The sequence below is a fragment of the Pinus tabuliformis genome, chromosome 7, assembly GCF_031772625.1.
Source record: "Pinus tabuliformis cultivar Carrire ecotype Pingquan chromosome 7, CPIR1, whole genome shotgun sequence".
In the NCBI taxonomy this organism is placed as follows: Eukaryota; Viridiplantae; Streptophyta; class Pinopsida; order Pinales; family Pinaceae; genus Pinus; species Pinus tabuliformis.
In genome coordinates, this window is record NC_142293.1 from 1076442601 (window position 1) to 1076463699 (window position 21099).

General features: G+C 37.8%; 1 protein-coding gene across 1 annotated transcript in view; it reads right to left on the reverse strand.

The window, feature by feature from the left end:
• Positions 1 to 20450, reverse strand: part of LOC149251319 (uncharacterized) — a 124150-nt gene extending 103700 nt beyond the window's left edge. The window contains exons 1-2 of the mRNA XM_089459349.1: positions 20165 to 20450; positions 20008 to 20053 (exon numbers count right to left, since the gene is read on the reverse strand). Coding sequence (XP_089315475.1) covers positions 20008 to 20053; positions 20165 to 20297 — 179 coding nt within the window. The 5' untranslated portion in view covers positions 20298 to 20450. The remainder of the gene's footprint in view (positions 1 to 20007; positions 20054 to 20164) is intronic.
• Between the last annotated feature and the right edge of the window lie 649 nt (positions 20451 to 21099).

Consider the following 21099-nt stretch of genomic DNA (forward strand, 5'->3'; position numbering starts at 1 on the left):
TATCCGCCATCCTTTCAACCTCTTGTAATAGCTTTTACAAATGAGTATAGTCGCCATCTCTCTCTCCCTACAAAGATAAGCTACCACCATTCTAGCCAATTTGTGTTCTATAGTATTTTGCTATTTTATTTAATTGTAGAAGTAGGTTTTTCACTATATTAATGTCTTGTTGGTTATATTTTTGTTTGTGTGTGTTCAATTTCCTTTCATGTGTTTCATTTTGTCCTTGTACATCCCAAATCATAAACTCACATCACCTCAATATTATAAGCAATTATTGGTTCAAGGTCACACCTTTGGAAAAGTTTTGTTAGGTGAGTTGGTTGAATACACTAATCCTAAGATGCATTCCTCCCTTATACTAACAATAAACTTAGGATTAGTTAAGGGAATGCCCACTTGACTTTGGAATTTTTCAAACCTAAAGAGTGGAGTGAATCACATAGGTGACTTGTAGTGATTCAATTGATAATATCCTTAGGCTTCCCCGTGAGTGAAGTTAGTACTTTTCTGCTAGGAAATTTCTGAGAGATAACAGTCCCAAATGATTTAGTTTTACTAATGATCCTTCAATCACCATGAGGTATTATTTTAACATCCTTAAGGCAAATTCAAATAAAATAAATATGCATCAATCCACTGCCTACATCATGACCCAGATAGTGATTGCCTTGGTGAGGTTAGGTCCCGATTTTTGGTCGAAACAACCTCCTTTGATAGCTAGCTTGATACTAGGACTCTTCAATCATTATCTTTAGAGTCTAGACAATGGTTAGAAGCTTGTTACCCATTGTGATCACATAATTGGTATCAAATCTACTTCCAAGTGGACAAAGTGAAGTCTACTAAAGAAACTATGACTGGTATGATTGTTAAAAGGATTCTTGGAGTTAACATTGAAGGAGAGGTGCTCAAACAAGATACAATTTGCATGAGTTTCTTGTCACGGAGACCAAGGTTGAAGAGCTAAGGGCTACAGTTGTAATTACCATGCAATGAAGTCTAAGAAAAGCGCACAGAAGTATTCTTGTAACATTTGTAATCACCATATATTATCACTGCACAAATTACTAGTTTTTTCAATTGTATACCATGCTCGAGCACCATACTTCGAAGGCAAAGACTTATAATTAGGTACATTCAACAAACACCAAGGACTGTTCAAGGAAAAGAATCTGAATTAAAGACTCTCATGGAGAGCCTTTCACAAGCTAGTGCTTATTTAATAATAAATGTTATAACTATGTCACTTGATCCAAGGTCAAACAAGAAGGTTCATTTTCATGAAGGGTTGGCCCTTGTGATGGAGTTGGTTGATGACTTGAAGAATGTTTTCTCATTAAAGATTGTAGTCTCCACTCCATAGTGGTTTTCGCCAATTCAGGAGGTTAATTTTGGAGGGGTTTGTTCTTGTTTTTATTGGAGAAATAATTGTTGTGAACTAGTATATCCACATTATATGGAGAAGGCAAATCCTTAGGAATTGCTTGCAAAATTAGTGAAGAAGATTTGTTATTGGATGCCCACTTACCCATTTAACAAATGGCACTCGAAGCCCCTATACCCATATTTACGAGAGCCTACAAAAATTGTTGACAATTTAGAAACCTTTTCCAACATCGAAGACCTCTTTGTTGTAATTTAAAGGTTTGTGTGTCCACTTGCATGGTGACATGGAAGTTAGAACATGGTTATTGAAGCCCACTTCCCCGCTTTGGAGAACGTTTGGAGATGGTATTTGTTGATTTGATGGAGGATAAGGAGCTTTGAAGGGCCTTTAGAGACTGGATGTTGTGCCAACAATCCCCTTATGCCCCTTCATTTATGGATATTGGCCACTTATGAGGGCTTGTGCCTCTTAGATTCATATATGTGGCACGAATTTATGTAATTTCAACTATTTCATTAGTGAATAGGGCTTTTTGCCCTTCCACAATCTACAATAAGGGATTTTAGTCTAGAAAAATAATATATTATAGCTCCTTTATAAATAGAGGTGCACTTCCTCTCATTTTCTCATGGTTGGATTTGAGGGAGAAATCCGCTAGCAAGTCCAAAATTTCTGCAATTTTTTGGACTCTATAATTTGGATATGGATGGATGGGTTGAGCGAATTTCTTGTGGACTTTGTTGATGTGGATTTTGATCTCTTTTCATGGATGGTTATGGTGAAGCTTCGATGAATGCATGATAAATCAAGTAGGTTAACTTATTTTTATCACAGATGGTGTTTTATTGGATGGATGTAATAAAGTATTAAGTAGGTTCACATGGTATTTGTTTCATGATCCTTGTTCAAAAAAGCCCTTCTTCCAAGTCTTTAAGGAAATAGCAGGTTAGCTCCTTCCCTTAATTTATCTTTGGAAATAGAGAGCCTTGATTTGAACCCTAGGATAAGTAGGTTAACTTACCCTAGTCTTTTTTAGTATTGCATCCACTCCAATCTCTTCAAGTTTGTTGTTCCCTAACCCCATATGCCCCAAAAATTTATTGGCATGCTAAGGCATTGATCTTCTATCCTCCATCACCCTTTTTTTATTTTATAAATCATTTAAACCATTTGGTTGAGGTTTTACTCTCCATGTAATTCTTTGGTTAGGTGTGTATGGGGACATTCCGTTTTGAACTCAAATTATAGAAGTTACCCTACAACCCTATCAATCTTATCTGCCACCTTAAACCCTAATTGTACAATCCTTTTATTGGTGGTACTTGAAGTAGAAGCCTTAGGGGGCTCTTGACTTGGTTTGACTAAGTCATTTGATCCCTAAGATTTGCTAGAGAGAACCCCCCTTAAACCGGAAGAGAGTTGGCCAAAAACAAGAGGAGGGTTGGTGAGATGACAATGCCCCCCCTCTTGAGGGCACTGGATCTCGCACTTGAGCTTTTAGACTTTATCTTGAGAAGTGTGAGATTTTGTTGTGACAAGGCCCATCCCCAAATAGGGGAGGATAAGGGCACAAGTTAATTAGGTACTTAGTGTATCAAATGATTGTAACAAAATGAGGTAGGATAAGCAACCATGATTTCTCTTGGAGTTTTCGACCCACCCTAATGATATGTGGGGGCTCCATAACAATGGCTTATATATGTCAAAATAGGGTTCAAAGAAATGGATCTCAACTTCTTGACCGAGGCTAACTTCAAAAGGCCAACTTTTTGCGAACTCTTTTAGTTCCCAAAGATGACAAATCCTCATGCCTAGACTTAACCATACAAACCCGCCATGATTGGCTTGTTCAACCCTCCCCTTGTTTCCTTCAACATTTTAGTCATCATGATGATGTAGTTTAAGGCAACATCTATTCCTAATTAGATGGTATGTGGTGCATGTCATGATTTTTCCCACATGGTTTTTGTGATTGAAAGATTGTCGACTAATTTGTAGAGGCCTGAACATTATGACTAAAGGTTTCCACTCTTGATTACCACCCTGCATCTAGCGCTTCATATTCGACTACTTGAAACTTCCTTGATCTCACACCCCTTGTCTCAGGTTTTGTCTCTCATTCCTAAGACTTTGCCCTAAAGTAATCATCTATTCAAAATCCCCCACTTAATTTAAAAATCCATAATTGGCCATGCTCTCAATGGGCAAGAAGACTTTAGCTTAGGAGAATTCCAATATCCCAAAGGTAGCTTAATTTAAAAATCCATAATTGGCCATGCTCTCAATGGACAAGAAGACTTTAGCCTCGGAGAATTCCAATATCCCAAAGGTAGGGGCCCTCCCAAGACCCCAATGAGTTCAAAAATCCAATTCCTCATAGCCTTAGGGACTTGGGCAGCCTAGCATGGTCTGTAATCAAGCAGGTCACTCTCGAAAGCACAAAGCCCCTTTTCTTATTGCCACAATTAGTGATTCCTCTAAAGAGGAGAAGGAAGAGAGCGCCTTGAAAAGAGGCACCCCTACCTTCTTTCAAGGGTGTAATGAGGAGATATCAATTACCTTTACCATGTCTTAGTCTAAAGTTGCAATTGCGGATGTCATTCGACTCGATGAAGTAGCTTGGAATATCTTGGAAAGCTTAGAGTGTGAAGAGCCTTCAACACCTAAATTTGCAGTGAATGACCCAATGAATAGAAAGGGGAGGCACACATTGGACTGTAGTATGTGCATTCTTTCCCAGCAATAGCTTCTAATTTAAACACTAAATGACAATTTTGTGAGCTTGTTACCAACCTTTTATCAAATCTAGAAAAGACTGTTAGCCCCCTTTTCAAAGAGCTTCTAAGGCAGAATAGGATCTTTAGTAGGTAAGGGGTTATTGCTAAAGGTAAATTTCACTGCTACAATAGCCTCTCAAAAATGTTATGCTTTCACAAATAATCATACACCATGAGGCTTTGGTTCTTTCCATTATAGCCTATGTGAATTATGAGAAATAGAAAATAATCTTGCATTTTATGAAGATTCTTCATGTTTCAATAACCCAACTTCAAACATGCCATTATAATCCTTTTGTGGTGTATTAGTATTTGCATCTTATCTTTTTTCATTGCTTTATCCAGCTCTTCCTACCTTCCTCGACCTCTAAGATGAGGCTTCAATTGTCCCTTGACAAACTAGAAAAATTAGAGGCCAAGACAATCCCCTTACATTATCCAAACATTTTCCCTTGTCAGTAACATCCAAGTTGCCCACCACCAAAGATTTGTCTAATGGTGAAATCCTAGCCCTTCATGGCTTTTTATAAGTGGTGGGACAAGATGTGATGACACAGGTTTTTTTAGCACAACGAGGCAAGAATAAAGTTTTTTTAACACAATGGGGCAAGAATCAAAAAAATTTAACACAAGAAGGAAAGAATCTCATAGAGCAATCTAGATCATTGATCACCACAACAGAAATGATTTGGGTCGTTCATGATTTTTCTTATTTAAGACTTTTGTCGAATTGGTGAATCTCGCATAGTAATGTGGACCATTAATTGCTAGGCCAAAAATGATCTAGGCAGTTTGTAGCTTTCCAGCAGTGACCTCTTTCCTTTGAGAAAATATTGAACAAGTTGTTGTCGGTCATAGATTTGCTAAGGTAGACCAATCCTGGTCATTTGTGTCTTTCCCCAATCTAGATTTTTCCTCAGATTCATATTCCCAGCGTGAAATCCATACAGTAGATCAATCGAGCAGGGTAAATTATGATCATCAATGATATTTTCCCTAATTGAATTTCCCTTTTATCATAAATATTATAACAAGTCGTGGGCCATCGATTAACAAGGCAGGACCAATTGTAACAATTGGTAGTTTTTTTCCCAACAAGGTACCTTCCACTTTACCAAGTGTCAGGGGCTATCCTCTATCATTGCTTTGATGGGTGAGATCAATCCTAGTCATTCATGACTTTTCCCCACTAAGACCTTCATCGAATTGGTGAAATCCATGAAGAAGTACTCACTGAAGATCAAAATTGGCAGAGTGAATGGTAGCCACTAACTCATAATCAAGCTTGCAAGGGTAGGTAATTTGCTTGTTTTAAGAGGGGTCTTTTGTATGGGGTAAGTGACCTTGGACAGGCTTATGAAACTCTAAAAAGGTTCTAAGGAGAGAACATTCATTTCCTACTTGATGGTTACTTCCTATGAGGTGCCAAGAACTACACTCTAGGGTAAGAAGACCAATGTCTTAATCCATTGGGCTATGAAATCAAAAATTGGACCATGTAGTCAAACTGCGCTTCTCCTCAAACTCTTCTTTTTAGGATAATTAATGGAAAATGAAACTAAAAGCTAGAAATGTTAAAAATAAAATGTTTGAATTCACTAAGAAGAAGATAGAACCCACCTATATAACCTAACCAGCAAGTGGGACCACTCGGTGACATGGCACTACCAATGGAACCATGTATGCGAGTAGATAAGGCTATGGGACTTGTGCATGCATAAGGTTAATAGGGTGATAGACATCATTGGAATTTTAAAGGTAAATGAACAAGGTAAAATACCCCCAATGATCATAAAATATGCCCAAGAGAAGCCAACACTACTTAAAGCAAAAACAAGATTAGAACAACATTGGTCAACATTGAAAGCATAATGGAAATGAGGGAGGATAGAGGAAAACAATGAACAAGTTAAGCATCTCCTATGTTTGCTTTGTTGCAATATTTTATGGAAAGTCTCCTCCATCCATGATGCAACTTTGTCATCATGAAGAATCACCTTCGCATTACACTAGGGTTTAAAAGTATGTGTAGAAGATAAATTAGTGTCTTTAAATGTCAAATATGCCCATTTCATTACCTATTCGGATGTAATATCAATGTTACTCATCTCACCCTTAGCATCAAGGGCTACCATCAAATTCCAAGTTTGGATATTCAATGGTTAGTGGAATTTGTGCCTCATCTCAAGCTTCTTTTGTTGTCATAGTTGTTTTCTCGTTCTTTGTTATTATGCATGTCTTTGGAAATCCTGACTAATGTGGTTGCCTTGGAAATCTTTTTGTTGAATATGCATCTCTATTCACCCTTTATGACTAGGTTGAAGATTTATGAGAAAGCTTTCCTCGTATTGATTAAGAGCAACCAAATATGCTTTCTCATCTAACATCGAGAACCAATCATTATGTTCACATTTTTTATGTTGGGAATCATCACCTTCTTGATTTCCATCTTTTTTATTAGTACTAGAATTCAAGGTTGCCAAAAGCATCGCCCAACCCACCCCACACCCACCCTATCCCGAAAATGCACTCTAGACCTTTTGGGCACCTCCCTCCAATATGGGAGCGTGGCACTCCCAAGAATGTTCATAAATCTTGGAATCGCCCTCCTTGGATGGTCCCTAATAGTATTGTTAAAGTTTTAAATAAAAGTTGAGGAAATGACAACTTTTACAAATTTTTAACATTACTATTAATTGTTTGAAGATGTTTGAGAGTGGTCCCAACCTCATCAAACTTCATATCGAGAAGTATAATTCCATATTACATATAAAATTTAGCAGACTTAACAATGTTCATGATTTCAGGATTGATGGGATTACAACATTTTCATTAGATTCTATCACGTATGAGGGTATGTGATTGGCATTTAATCAAGAGCACCAACCCCTATATGTAACCTGATGTTGGTGGTGTTGACTGTTGAACTCCTTTGTCATGGCTTTAGCAAAAATGTACCCTTCACTCAAATAAAATCATTAATCAGGTATGTTAAGCTTTTTCTACCATATTTAAAGGCTTGGATTAGGTAGTTTGATCAAAATTAAGTAGTGTCGATTGATGTCCCTAAAGGATTGAGGTAGAGGTCAAGGATATACAAGAGGCAAAGAATGAAGAATGATACTAATGATGAGGATCTCCATATAACCAATCGTGGAACATTACTTGTCAAGGAGTGATGGAGGATGCATGGCTACCCCACAACTACAACATTTGGCAACATGGACACTTTCACAATTAATGAATACTTCTTATATAGAGAGGTGTTTAGCAACTAGCTCACTTTATTGTTTTGGACCCTTCTACCTTCATATTTCAGTGTGCAAATGGCCTATTTTGTAGACATAAATATTTGGTCATGTTATTGTTGACAATTGCTAGATAACCTATTTCATTCCATAAGTTAATGGTCTAATTTTTATTATATGGCTTGAAAATTCGTATGTTTGTTTGTAATTGATAAAATCTAAATTCTAGACGGTTGATGCTAGAATGGCTAATCATTAATGTACCGTGGATGCAATTTATATCTTCATTGATGTACAAATATTCATGTTTTCATAGATTCTGCAACGAATTTGACACTACTAAGATGCTCTGTGCCTAAGGATTTTTGGAAAATGGCCCTCCCAATGCACCTGCTTTGCTCCGTGTTCTAGCAACCTTAATAGCATCTAATGAATATTCATTAACAGAAAAATCTATTAGAGGTTCATTAAATGAGTCATGAGTTTCATGACCTTTGTGTTAATTTCCATTTAACCCTAGAAATTTGGTTAATTACTTCCTAGCAGATGCAAGTCTACTAATAAAAAAACACGACTAATATTTTAACATCTAAATAAAGTAGAAGCAAAATTAGAAACCAATCTCAATCTTGTGCACAAGATTTATGCACTTTAAATTTGTTGTTTCATTAGTTAACAATCTACAACATACAAGGGCTCCCTTCCTAGGATATTGGCCCTTTGAATAAAATCACATACAATAAGAAATTGGAAATAATCCAGTTGATCAAACCCTTGATATGTCCTTTGATTTGTTGGTTGATATGGATCCTTCCCTTGTTGCCCCTTGCACTCTCTTCCTCAAACCCTGCACACTTGGATGGAAGTCCTTCTCCACCCAATCACTAAGATCTCATTCTCACTGTGTCTTGTGCTCAACATCTCCCTCAACCTAGCCTTCATTTTATAAGTTTGAGTTATTGACCGAATCCACAATCCTAATCTCCAAATTGATCTCAACATCACTTGAGATCAATGGTTGAGATTCATCTAATTCATTAATGTAAATAACCTTTGCATTTCATTAGATTAACTCACTTTATCTTATAAAAGAAGTGTTGTGAAGCGAAATCACGATTTTTTTTAAGTGTCAATATTATCGCCCGATTTTTATGGTGATTTTTTCACTTTGAAAATATCGCGATTTAATTGCGCATTGACCCTAAAAAATCATCAATGCATGCATAGCATGCTTATAAAGTTTTTTGTTTGGTTATTTGTGTGCCATTTTGCAAACAAAGGTCGAGTTAGAGAGCAAAGGAAAACGAGAATGAATCCACTAAGACGAGAGAGGTAAAAACCGACGGTATCTAGGATCCCACTCAAAGAAAATTAGATTGTGGATTGATTTTCCTCAACAAGTTGCGGATTTGTTGTATGGGCATCAAATTCAACTCTATTTTTTTTGTTCTCTTTGTTTTTCCTTGGGTTTCAGTGGCCCATTTATTTTCCATGATTTTGCTAAGGTAGAGAGTGTTTTTTTTGCCATTATTGTTTCATTAGGTGAAGAAGGTTTTTTATTGTCAAAATGTTGACTTTTAATTTTATTCGTTTAAATTCTTCTTGTGCCCTAGGTTCAATTTTACATTAAAGAATTCAATAAACATGCCAAGACATTTGGACCCTATGTGGGAATATGGTGAACCCGATGGGGGGTTCGATAGAGCAAATTTGAGTTGCAAGTTGTGTGGGAAGCATATGACAAGGGGAGTATTCTGATTGAAATACCACCTTGCACAAATTCTGGGACATGAAGTAGGACTTTGCCCAAACACATCTCGAAAAATCATCTGTATTGCCCTCAAATCATTAGATGATAAAGAGTCAGCCAAACTTAACAAGGAAGCTATGAAGACTCAAATGGCAAGGGGTGGAGTGGTGATAGGTGATCGTGAGAGTGGTTCTTCTTCAGCATCAGCTTCTACAATCAGCCCCATAACTGCCTCATCATTTTTTGTTCCTAAAACCACACCTGGTGCACAACTATCTATCAGGCCAACTCTTACAAAAAATGAGAAGGAAGAGGCTAAAAAGTTGGTGGGTAGGTGTTTTCTATGGAGTGACATTCCCTTCAACATTGCCAGGAACAATCCATTTTACCAGTCTATGTTTGATGTTATTGCTATTGTTGGCCCGAGGTACAAAGCCCCTTCCTATGATGACTTGAGAGGGCCTATTCTTCAAAATGAAAAGGTCGATTGCACTACAATATTGGAGGAATTCAGGGCATCATGGGAACACATGGGATGCATTGTGATGTCAGATGGTTGGACTGATCAAAAGGGTAGAACCCTTATTTTCTTTTTGGTTAATTATCCCAAGGAGACAATGTTTATGAAATATGTTGATGCATATGCACATATCAAAGATGCATGATTATTATGTGATTTGTTGGACATGTTCATTAAGGAGGTAGGTCCACAACATGTTGTCCAAGTCATAACAGACAATGCTGCAATTTATGTTGTTGCTGACAAGATGCTTATTGAGAGGCATCCTAACTTGTTTTGGACACCTTGCGCTGCACACTATATTGACTTGATGTTAGAGGGCATAGGAAAAATTCCTTATGTCAAGGATATTGTTGAATCATCCAAAAGCATAACAAAAGTTATAAAGAATCATGCATTTGTGCTTCATTTGATGAGAAGATTCACCAATAACAAGGAGTTGGTGTGCCCTGTTATTTCACGATTTCCCACTAGCCTCATATCTCTTCAATTTCTCTTGAATTCTATGTGAGATGTGAAGAGAATGTTTCTTTCAAAGAACTAGAATGCTTTATCATTTAACCACAAACCAGAGGAAGAGGCCATATGCAGGCTAGTTTCATACTAGGGAAGCTTTTGGGCAAGAGTGCAAGAGGTGTGTATCATCACTGAACCTCTAGTAAAAGTTCTTTGATTAGTTGATGGACCAAGGTTGCGGGGAAGTGCCCCCCCCCCCTCCCGAATCTGCTCCCGAAGTACGCTTCGCTCGGGAGCAGATCTAGAGTGACCTTAGGAGCGTGCTCCCATAAGAAAATAGCACTCCCTGGTTTTTCAAGAGTGAACGTCGGAGCGGTCAGGGAGCAATTGCTTCCTAACCACTCCCGAAGTGACTTTTTAAGTCGGGAGCAGCCGGGGAGTGATCATTCCCAACTTAAAAAAGTCGCTCTCGTTGGGCGCAGGATGCGGGCAAAATTTTTTTTGGAGGGAGGGGAGGGGGGGAAGAAATAAAAAGCCCTCAACCCCTCCCACAAATACGCCATTTGCTTTGTGTTGGGAGCAAGAGAGAGCAAGAGAGGGCTTCAGACGAAGATTGAAAGGAGCCAGGTTGGGAGCTTGAGGAGTTTGAAAGGGAGATTGGAGCTTGGGATTGAGGGCACCATTGGAGAGCCAAAGAGATAGGGTCTACACTCTAATCCCATTTTTTTATTTTTCCATGTAGCATTTGTGTTTTTTATATGTTCATTGTTAAATGAAATTTTTTCTCCTCTCTTTCCCATTCCCATTCCTCCATTTTATTGCAGGCAAGATTCAAGAAACTATAACTCCACCAAATTTCAAAACTTCAAACATCATGGCTATATGGCTTGGCATTCTCTTGATGTTGGTTCCTATTTTTGTTATGATGGTGTTGGGGAGTAGAAGAAGAAGGATTGATGAAGAGGATGAAGAAGTGGGTAGTGGTGGATTTGAAAACCCTAGAAAGGAGTACCAAGAGGAAGAAAGAGGAGTAGGAGGATAATGAGAGTTGAGATGATGAGGGCAGAAAAACCAAAGTAGACCAAACCCCCTTGTGGAAATATGTTACTAAGATTTCAGGAGGGAAAGGGAGTGGAACCACTACATTTACAAGCCTCCATTGCAAAAATACTTACACAAGTTCACACACCCGTGCCAGAAAGCATCTCTGTGGGAAAATGGCATGGGATGGAAATAAACAAATAGGAATCTAAGTTGCATGAAACGTTTCCCAGGGGTCCATTTCTGGCCGGAAACGAGGAAACTTGTACCATACGGCCTGGAAACTCGTTTCCAGCCGTACTGGCCCGTTTCACGCTGGGGAAACATGGCAAGTACGATCGGAAATGAGATTCCATGCCATACGGCGGAGTTTCCAGTTAACACTTGGCGTTTTCTTTTTTCTTTTTTTTCCTTTTTCGCTTCTAATTTTTTATAGGGCGACTAAAATATCTTCGGGATGCTTCTAGATGCCTCTCTCAAGTTATAAAAAAAGACGATTTTTTTGAATGGGGCAACCTAATGTTCAAGCCTATGGCCCTAATGTTGATATACAGTTCATGGTAATGTTAAATTCTTAAAGTAAAAGTGACATTCTCCTTTATCTTTCATTTTCATCCTTTTAATTAAATTTTTAACATTACCATGAAATGACTCAGGATGTTTGAGAGTGGTTTTGCCCTCATTGGATTTTATATGGAGAAAGTAGAATTTTAGATCTCACTCAAAATCCAACAGACTTATCTGTTTTTCAAGATTTCAGGATTGGGGGGATTGCAATGTTTCCATTAGATTTTGTCATGTACTCGGTTATGGAACTTGTATTTAATCAAGAGAACCAAGCCCTCTATGCAGGGGAGACTCCCAATAATCAAGAGCACCTAGGGTACTATGGTATGGAACTTGTATTTAATCAAGAGCACTAAGGTCGTTCAACTATGTAGGAGGAGACTCCCAATCAAGCACGAGACAAGAAATTAGAAAATTTCTTGTGGCTGGTTTTGGATATTGCTATTTTCATTATGTGATCATTCATGAGTAAATGTGATGTAAATTTAGAGACTAATAATTTATGCATATTGACAATTGACAATTTAATCATAATGTAATAAATTGGAATATATCACGTATGCTTTATGATTGCACATATTTCTTAAATGTATGTATATATATATATATATATATATATATATATATATATATATATATATTGTGTTTCCCCGTTTCCAAAATTTGGGGGGGCCAAATTTCATACCCGTTCCCATTTCGAAAACTCGTACTCGTTTACCCGTATCGTGCAACTTAGATAGGAATCAAAATTTGTGGGAGTGTGTCACAACAACAAAGAGCCAAATACATAAGGGAAGAGAAGGAAGCCCAATACAAATCTAAAAGATCAAAGGGTGACTTTGAACATGACACCACTAGCCCACAATCACATAGACTAAGAACTCCATTGGCATCCACCCATGGCAGTGGATATGGAGGCACAGGCACAGACATCCCTTTAAGGTGTAGAACCATATCAGATTTCCTTGATCAAGGGTGTAGGAATGATGTGGATGCAAAAATTTACCAGTTTCTCTATGCATGTGGGATACCATTCAATGTTCTTTGCTCACCTTATTGGCATGAAATGGTTGGTGCCATCAATGATGCCCCCAAAGGATACAAGAGCCCTAGGTATGACAAGGCTAGAACTGTGGGACTTGATCATGAAAAAGCCAAAATAACACATGCTTTGGGTAAAATGACAAATTCTTGGAATGACTATGGGGTATCCATTATATCTGATGGCTAGACAAATGTAAAAGGCAAGCCATTGATAAGTGTTCTTGGTGTGTCTGCTAGTCGTGGAGTCTTCCTTTAAGCATATGATTACTTAGAAAAGTTCAAGACCGCCATCAACATTGCACAACCATTACTTCAAACAATTGAAAGTATTGGGCCATACAATGTCATCCAAGTCATCACTGATAATGCTTCTAATTGTAAGGCAGCAAGAGCAATCATTGAGGATAAATACCCCAACATATTTTGGTTTGGATGTTTGGTTCACACAATGAACCTTTTGATGCATGATATTATTAAGAACAAACAACCTCAATACAGATGGATTGGTGATTTGTACAAGAGAGGTAAGAGAATGATAAAATTTATTGCCAATCATGATTCATAGCAATACCCATGGGCTTTTCCACAACCACTCAAGATTGGAGTTGTTGAAGATTGCGAAGACTAAATTTTCTAGCTATTACCTCACCTTCATGCGCCTTTTGCAGGTAAGAGAGTCATTGGTTAGCATGGTATCAAGTCAAAATTGGCAGGTATTAAAGGATAGGGCTCCAACCGCAGTTGACAGGCAAAGTTTTGAAGAGGTGGAGAAGACTACTCTTGATGGTCTGTTTTGGGCACATGTGAGGGATGTTTTACAATACACCAAGCCCATTTATAACATGATTTTTTTTGTAGATATAGATGCACTGGTGATTGGGGAGGTGTATGAGCAGATGGATAACATGTTGGGGCAAATAAAAGATATTGTTCTGGAAAAAGATCCCAACTTGTACGATATTATTCACAAATTTGTGTGTGCACGGTGGGGTAAGCTTAATGTTCCACTACATGCCTTGGCATATGTCCTTACGCAAAAATACTACTCTCCATCTTCGTTGGTAAAACTTGCACCAAAAGGAGGGGTTAGGGCCAAATGCCATACAGATCCAGAGGTACAAAATGGGTATATGATAGTATTAGACAAGTTAGTCCTTGACAGGGAGGAGTGTGCTAGGTTGTGTCTTGAATTAGGCAAATACTTCACTAGCACTGGATTGTTTGGTTCTTTGCATGCAATGGAAGATTGGGATAGATTTGATGTTGTCACATGGTGACACGTATGGCGGCTAGGGACATTTGGCAAAACTGGCAAAGAAAGTGCTTACACAGGTTGTAAATACTTCTTCTGCAGAGAGTTGTTGGAGCACCTATAACTTCATCCATAATGTGAGAAGAAACAGCCTCAATGAAAACCAAGCAAAAAGCTTGGTTTATGTGCACTACAACATGAGGTTGGTTGACACAGTATTGTTACCAAGCTCATGATGATACATCAAATATATATATGGACAACAACCCAAAGGAAGATAATTTTGAGGATAGAGCTCTACATCTAGAAGAATTGGAAACAGAACTTTTGAAAGATGACGATGAAGCAACACCAGAAGCCATGCCACCCTCGGGCCCATCATCCAGTAGTGTGCTTGAGTTCCACAATCTTTGCCTTAGTTATGCCACCTCCATCTACACCCTCATATGGAGGTCATGTGCCTTCTGGTTCTAGTTTTGGACATGGTCGTCCAACTATGCAGGAGGAGACTCCTAGTAGACCTGATAATTTTAGATAACAATGGTATGTTATGTTTGCCGCAGTTACTTCAATGTCATTTTATTATCCCAATGATAATTTCCAGTTAATTTCCAATAGCAATCACATAAACCATAAATTCACATTGATAGTAACTGTAGATAGAACATAAACAATAAACAGCAGAAGACAAGTTAAGACAAGAGAACGGAAGAATTTGGCTCAAGCTAGGGAAAATCCCCAAGGTGGGGAAAACCCTTGATCAATTCTTATTATTATAAATATCAAATGTTTAGCAGAGAGAAAGAGAGTACAATAATATAAAGTCAAAGTCAAAATTGACTTGCCAATTTGATGATCCAATACCACTGTCCAAAAGAGGCCAGTCAAATATTCAATTCTGCCCTCAGTCAACAGCAATCAAATTTTGCCCTAACCAGGGAGTTAACAATAGTCAAAGTTTGGTCAAACTCTTCCAAACAGCTCGATCAAAGGAGAGAGGAACTCAACCTCTCTTAGCAGTCAAACAAAAGCAAAAACAGTCAACTTTGGATCGATCAAACTTGGTCAAACAAAAGTCAACCTTGTGATCAACGCAAGTCAACCTGCCCAAAAAATCTCGATACTTGTGCCATAATATGCAGCCTGCCCAAATAGAGATTCTCCCACAAAAATCGCGGTCAAATAAGGTCAAACAAGGCTCAGTCAATGTTGATCAAATCTGGTTAAAACAAAAATTCAACGCCCATTCAAACTGTCCTCCAAAAACTCGCAAGTGTGAGATGAAACAAGGTTGCCTATGATTTGTACGACCCAATCAAATGAGGAGAAAGAAGAATGGTGCGTAGTGAATGTTCCAAATGAGGTTGGACGTCTCTTCTATTTATATGAGATGGAGGAGGGTCAATTTGTCCAACTTGACCCCAAGTCAACCTTGACAAATTGCACATGTGTGGGCTTCACTTCAAAAACATATTTCTCCTTGTCCAAATTTAGTGATCTTTAGGTCAATTTTGGTCCTCTCAAAAAGAAGAATTCAATCCAATAATCATCTTCTTAAAATGAGCTGCCTAAAGTGGAATTTGGCCCTAGTTGCACATTTTAACAAGACCACCATGAGTTACTCAAAAATTAGACATTTCTCGTGGCAAGGGCCAAAGGAAGAAGTAGATAACAGATTTACTTGTCTTTTTCTAGTTTCTAGTAGTTTTTATAATTGTTGACTCTTTCATATTTTTTATGATATTTTTTGTAAACAATATATGACAATTTAAGTTTGAAGTTTGAAGTTGGCAATTATAAGTCACTGGAAATGAATTATGAATATGATGCTTTGTGAAAGTTGAAAGTTGAAACATGTCATTTCATGTTAGATATTCTTTGTTATGGTTTGGTAACTGGTTAGTAATGGTAATGGTTACAAGTACAACTTTAGTGATCAATGTTGATAAATGTTATATATTGAATTTTGAAAGCTTGAAACCTTAAGCTTGATGAATCATGAGACTCGATACGTTGTATGTTACTAACTTGTGGACATGGTTAATGAAGATTATAACTTCTAGATGATTGATGTTATATGGTTAAATCCATGTTTTATGCTTTTTATATCTAAATCATCATTTTACATGCTTTTGTTGACATATATGCATCAAATATATAAAAATATATATTATATAAAAATTTGCTCCCCGGAGCTTTTGAAAATGTCGCTCCGCGCTCCCGCTTCCTCTCCCGCTCCCAAGCAGCCTTGTGATGGACACAAGCCCATAATGGGCTACATGTATGAGGCCATGGATAAGGCCAAAGAATCCATTCATAGCCATTATGAGGATAAGGGGGATGAGGGGTTTGAGAAACAACAACTAATATGGAGAGTGGCTGATAAGCGGTGGAACAATACACCCCCACCATCCCATTCATGCTACAGGGGTCTACCCGAACCCCGCATTTTCTTACTCCTCTAGTTTCGTATTTGATGTTGAGGTCATGGATGGATTCTTTACTTGTGTTCAGAAGATGGCGTCATCTCTAGCAGAACGTGCAGAAATTTCTAAAGAAACGGAGATATACAAGATGGTAGGTGGCACATTTAGCTATGACATGGCTATCCAAGATAGGAAGACCAAAATGCCAAGTAAGCTTTAGTTTGGTTCAAATTTCATTGTCTCTTGATACTTTGCTTCAACTTTCAAATTTCAATTTTTTTCTTATGTTTTTCTTATTTCTTGTAGATTCATTGTGGAGAAGCTATGGTGGAAAAGTACGCAATCTCCAGAAGCTTGCCATTCAAGTGCTCAGCCAATCATGTAGCTCCTCTGAATGCGAGCACAACTGGAGTGTATTTGAAAAAATAAACACCAAGATTCATGTAGATTCGTTGTGGAGAAGTTATGGTGGCAGAGTACCCAATCTCCAAAAGCTTGCCATTCAAGTGCTTAGCCAATCATGTAGCTCCTCTGAAAAAATACACACTAAGAAGCGCAACAGTTAAAAAATTTCAAATTAATTTTTTTAATTCATTAAAAATTATAATTTATTATTTTTATAATTATTAATTTATAATTTATGACCCTCATACAAGTTGGAGTCCCAACGCCTTAATGACATGGTCTACGTCTACTACAATCTCCGATTGTGGGTGAGGCAACTTCAAAAGACACCTGACGTGGAGGCCATCTCATTGGATGGGATTGACACCACTGTTGCATGGAGAGTTGAGACCGAGAGGCCTGTCATGGAATCGGTCCCTGATTGGTTAGAGGAGGAAGTTGAGGAGGTAACAGCGATAGGGGAGTGAGAGAAAGAGAAGGAGGAGGTGACACAACCTACCATGGTCAGCAATAAAGGACGTAGTCTACCACCTCCTACTTCTAGACAACATCACAGTCCAATGCCAGCCCAAGGGCCTTCTTCATCTAGAGGAAAAGCCATTACATTTTCTCTTAAAAAGGGCAAAGGAAATCATTAGTTAGAAGTTAGAACTTACTTAGTGGTCCATTTCATTGTATATGACTCATGATATGAGATACATTTTTTATATTTTTTGCCGATATTTTGAAGCTAAGTCATGACTCATGACTCAGGATTCAAGACATGATTCATTATTACGTGTGATGTAGCACTTGAGATATTACACATCTTATATATTAGTTTTCTTTTCATATTTGAGTCAATGCATTTACTTTATGATGTGGATGCTTTAGATACTAAACAAATTGAAAAAAAATGAATATTTTTGTTTTTTTTGCCAATTTTTACGATTTTCTCTTTTTCCGGACCCTTGGTGATTTTATCCCATGCCGATGTTTGCAACATTGCATAAAAGTCAATTACTTTAATAATTAAAGTAATTGCTAAGGTTAAGAGTCAATTAGACAGCATCCACATGCCTAGACACTTAGACCTATGTGGAAGTACCTACCTAAGCTGCAAATTACCATCTTCTTTGCTTCCATCATCTTGCTGCCAGCAACTTGCATCAGTGGAGGAGGGCAGCTCATTATCAACAATGTTGACATTTTCTCCCTGCAGGTGCCTTTGAAAATAGTGAGAAAACATCTCATTTGTAAATTCACCAAACTTGCTACTAAGAGGGATCCCAAAAGCTAATTTCATGTGCTACTTAGAATCTTCATCATAATTCTCAATCACCTCCTTTACAAAGGTATCTATGGCAGCCTTAACTTGATAATCAAAGGAACCCAAATGACTACTATTCGTTCTCACGTAAGGTTGCTCAACAACATTTACCTGGCATGCTGGCCCAAGAAGATCTGTAAGCCGCAGGTGATACTCAGAATTCAAGAAAGTCCCTATTTCATCAAGAGCTAATGCCTAGTAAATAAACATTTTTGTTATTTATGTCTAATAGGTGCAACAGACCCCTTTACTTGGTCTTGTATTTTTAAGGGAAAACTCAATGCTTTGTGTTTTCATCCTCATTAAATGGTGGTAACACTAGCCATATTTCATGTTGACAAGAAACCTATAAATATATAATGCAACACTGGATACTTGCCCACCTTCACTCTTCTCGAGAGTTGGGAGTGAAAAACAATCAGCCAATTGTCGGAAACCATCATATTTTTTCAACACTAAAGCATCATCAAAACATGGCATCTAAATCTAGAGAATGGCTATCCCTGAGAAATAATGAGAAATAAGAATAATGAGCAGTGGAATAAAACATGGCAGCAACAACAGAAGGCCTTACGCTCTCTGAATTCAAGATAAAAATTATGAAATCATCCATTGAATGTTGTTACAATTTTAGACAGGTTCTTTTCTCTTCCCCCGCTGTCATATGAAAAGATCATACAATTGTTGCCAAATGGAAATGGAGTTGGCTGTCAAGTGCCTAAAATAAGATCTAGCATCCCCTTCCAAGGAATGTACAACAAGACATGAAAATATCTACATGCTCAACAAGGAGGCTATCAATGAAATCTTGAAATGCTGTCATATGTTCATTGCTACCTCCAGAGTCACTGCCATTGAACTTTGGAAGAATTTTCAGATATTCATTAGGCAAGCGTTGAAGGATGGATTGTAGGCGAGATTCTGGGGTTGATGTTTTCAGGCTAACCAAGGATTGACATAGCTATGCTGACTGCTGGCCATGATGACAACTAATGCAAGGGATGAATCACGGTTTTCAACATTAGGGGTCTTTGAGCATAAGGGCTTGGGCCGGCAAATAAAAAAACAACATCCTATCTTAAGCAAGATTGACGAAGTTTAGATTCAAGTAAAAATGTAGCCGAAAGAAGGGTATCTTCCAAGATGTTCAATCAGAGAGGCGGCAAGGGATTTCAGGATGAGATTTAACAAAATATGCAAAAACAATTTAGAAAGTCAATCTAAACAGATGGTGTCAATAAAGAGCTGGCTGTTAAAGCGATATGTATTATATGAGCTCAGTCCAGCGATGTGGAATGGATGTGGAATCGCCAAGTGAGATGCATTTTCCTCAAGAGCCACTACTTGCTCACCACAAACAGCAGATAATTAATGGTAATGAGAATAGGGCTTCATTCCTTAATGGAGAAGCCAATAACTTTCTAGAAGGCTACAAATCTTCAATAAAGCCAATAACTTTCTAGAAGGCTACAAATCTTCAATAATGCAAAACACTGGGTTATCATCGTCCGCTAGAATAAAACCCACCAAACAAATGAACAGTGGAGTCGCTAGTAAATTTGTCATTATATCCCAAGGAAGACTCTCTCCTCGGCAATGGCGACAGTTCCTATGACGACGGTGCCGAAAATTTGTCGTTCTGTTCTGAAAAAAAAATCTTTCCCCGGCGACAGTGGCCGTATTATGTAAACATTGCCAAAACTTCGTAGCTTACCTGAAATATTAAATTCATTTCTAATGACACAGCAAGAATCCAAGACAGCTATATAAAAGCAAGCACTTAATTCCATTTAAACTGGAAATAATACCCAAAAAGACTTACTTAGCTCTTTCAGGATTGATTTTCAGGCGCTTCTCGTCATCCTTACCTGGTTAGAAACAGCAAGGCTTTGAACATCTCATTTCAAACACAGTGAACCAGCGTAAGAGAATATATCATGATTTATGTGTGTTTTGTAAGGGAGGGGGAATGTTTTTACCAGCCAGAGGGTCGTAGTAGCCCAAAGTCTCGATCTGGTTCCCATCCCGACGTTCCCTGCTGTCGGCCACGACAATCCGATAGAATGGTCGTTTCTTGCGTCCTAGTCTCGTCAATCGCAAACGAACACCCATCTCTCCGCTCCTCTCCCACTCAAACTATCGTGTGAACCTCAACTTAGCTTGGCCTTGAAACCAGCACAACACAAAGACTGTCACAGGCTCCCTAATTACCACAAATCCGACTCCCCTCATCCACTCCAGATCCGATTATCTTCTTCATATTATTAAAAAAAATCAAAAAATCGTTTGGACACTTCCAAATTTGGAGGCAAAATTAGATGTTTGTGTCCAGACAAGAGTCGTTATCCAACCAATTATCCAACCCACCTAGGTACAGATGTCGTCGTTTAATGTAAACATTTTAATTTAGTCAAAATAAAATAATAATAAAATAAAAATTATATATGATATTTAGAGGTTATAGAATTTATGGTATTCATGTGGAATATAGCTTATTTAAAGGAGGGAATTAAACTAAACTAGATCCATCTTGATTGTGGATCTACCAAGCATTAAGAGGGATCAAATCTCTTGACATGCAAAAATCTTTTAGAGTGAAGAGAGTTTTGATCCCTTTCGACTTAGTAGGTGAGAAGTTAAGATGGATCTAGGTTGGTTATATGTCTCTAGTATTCGTGGGGTTTGTAGCCCATATTTCTCCACAAAAATACTAACATTCACACAAGTAAAAAAGAAAGTACGGTATATATCAATATTTTTAGAAATAAGGAAGGAATAATCTTATCAAAATAAAGAAAGATTATTAAAAAAAAAAACATAATATGTATGTATTTAAAAAAACAATTGTATATGTTCATGATATAAAGTTGAAAAGGAGTCGTCTATAGTAGTTGTAATATATTTACTATTTGAA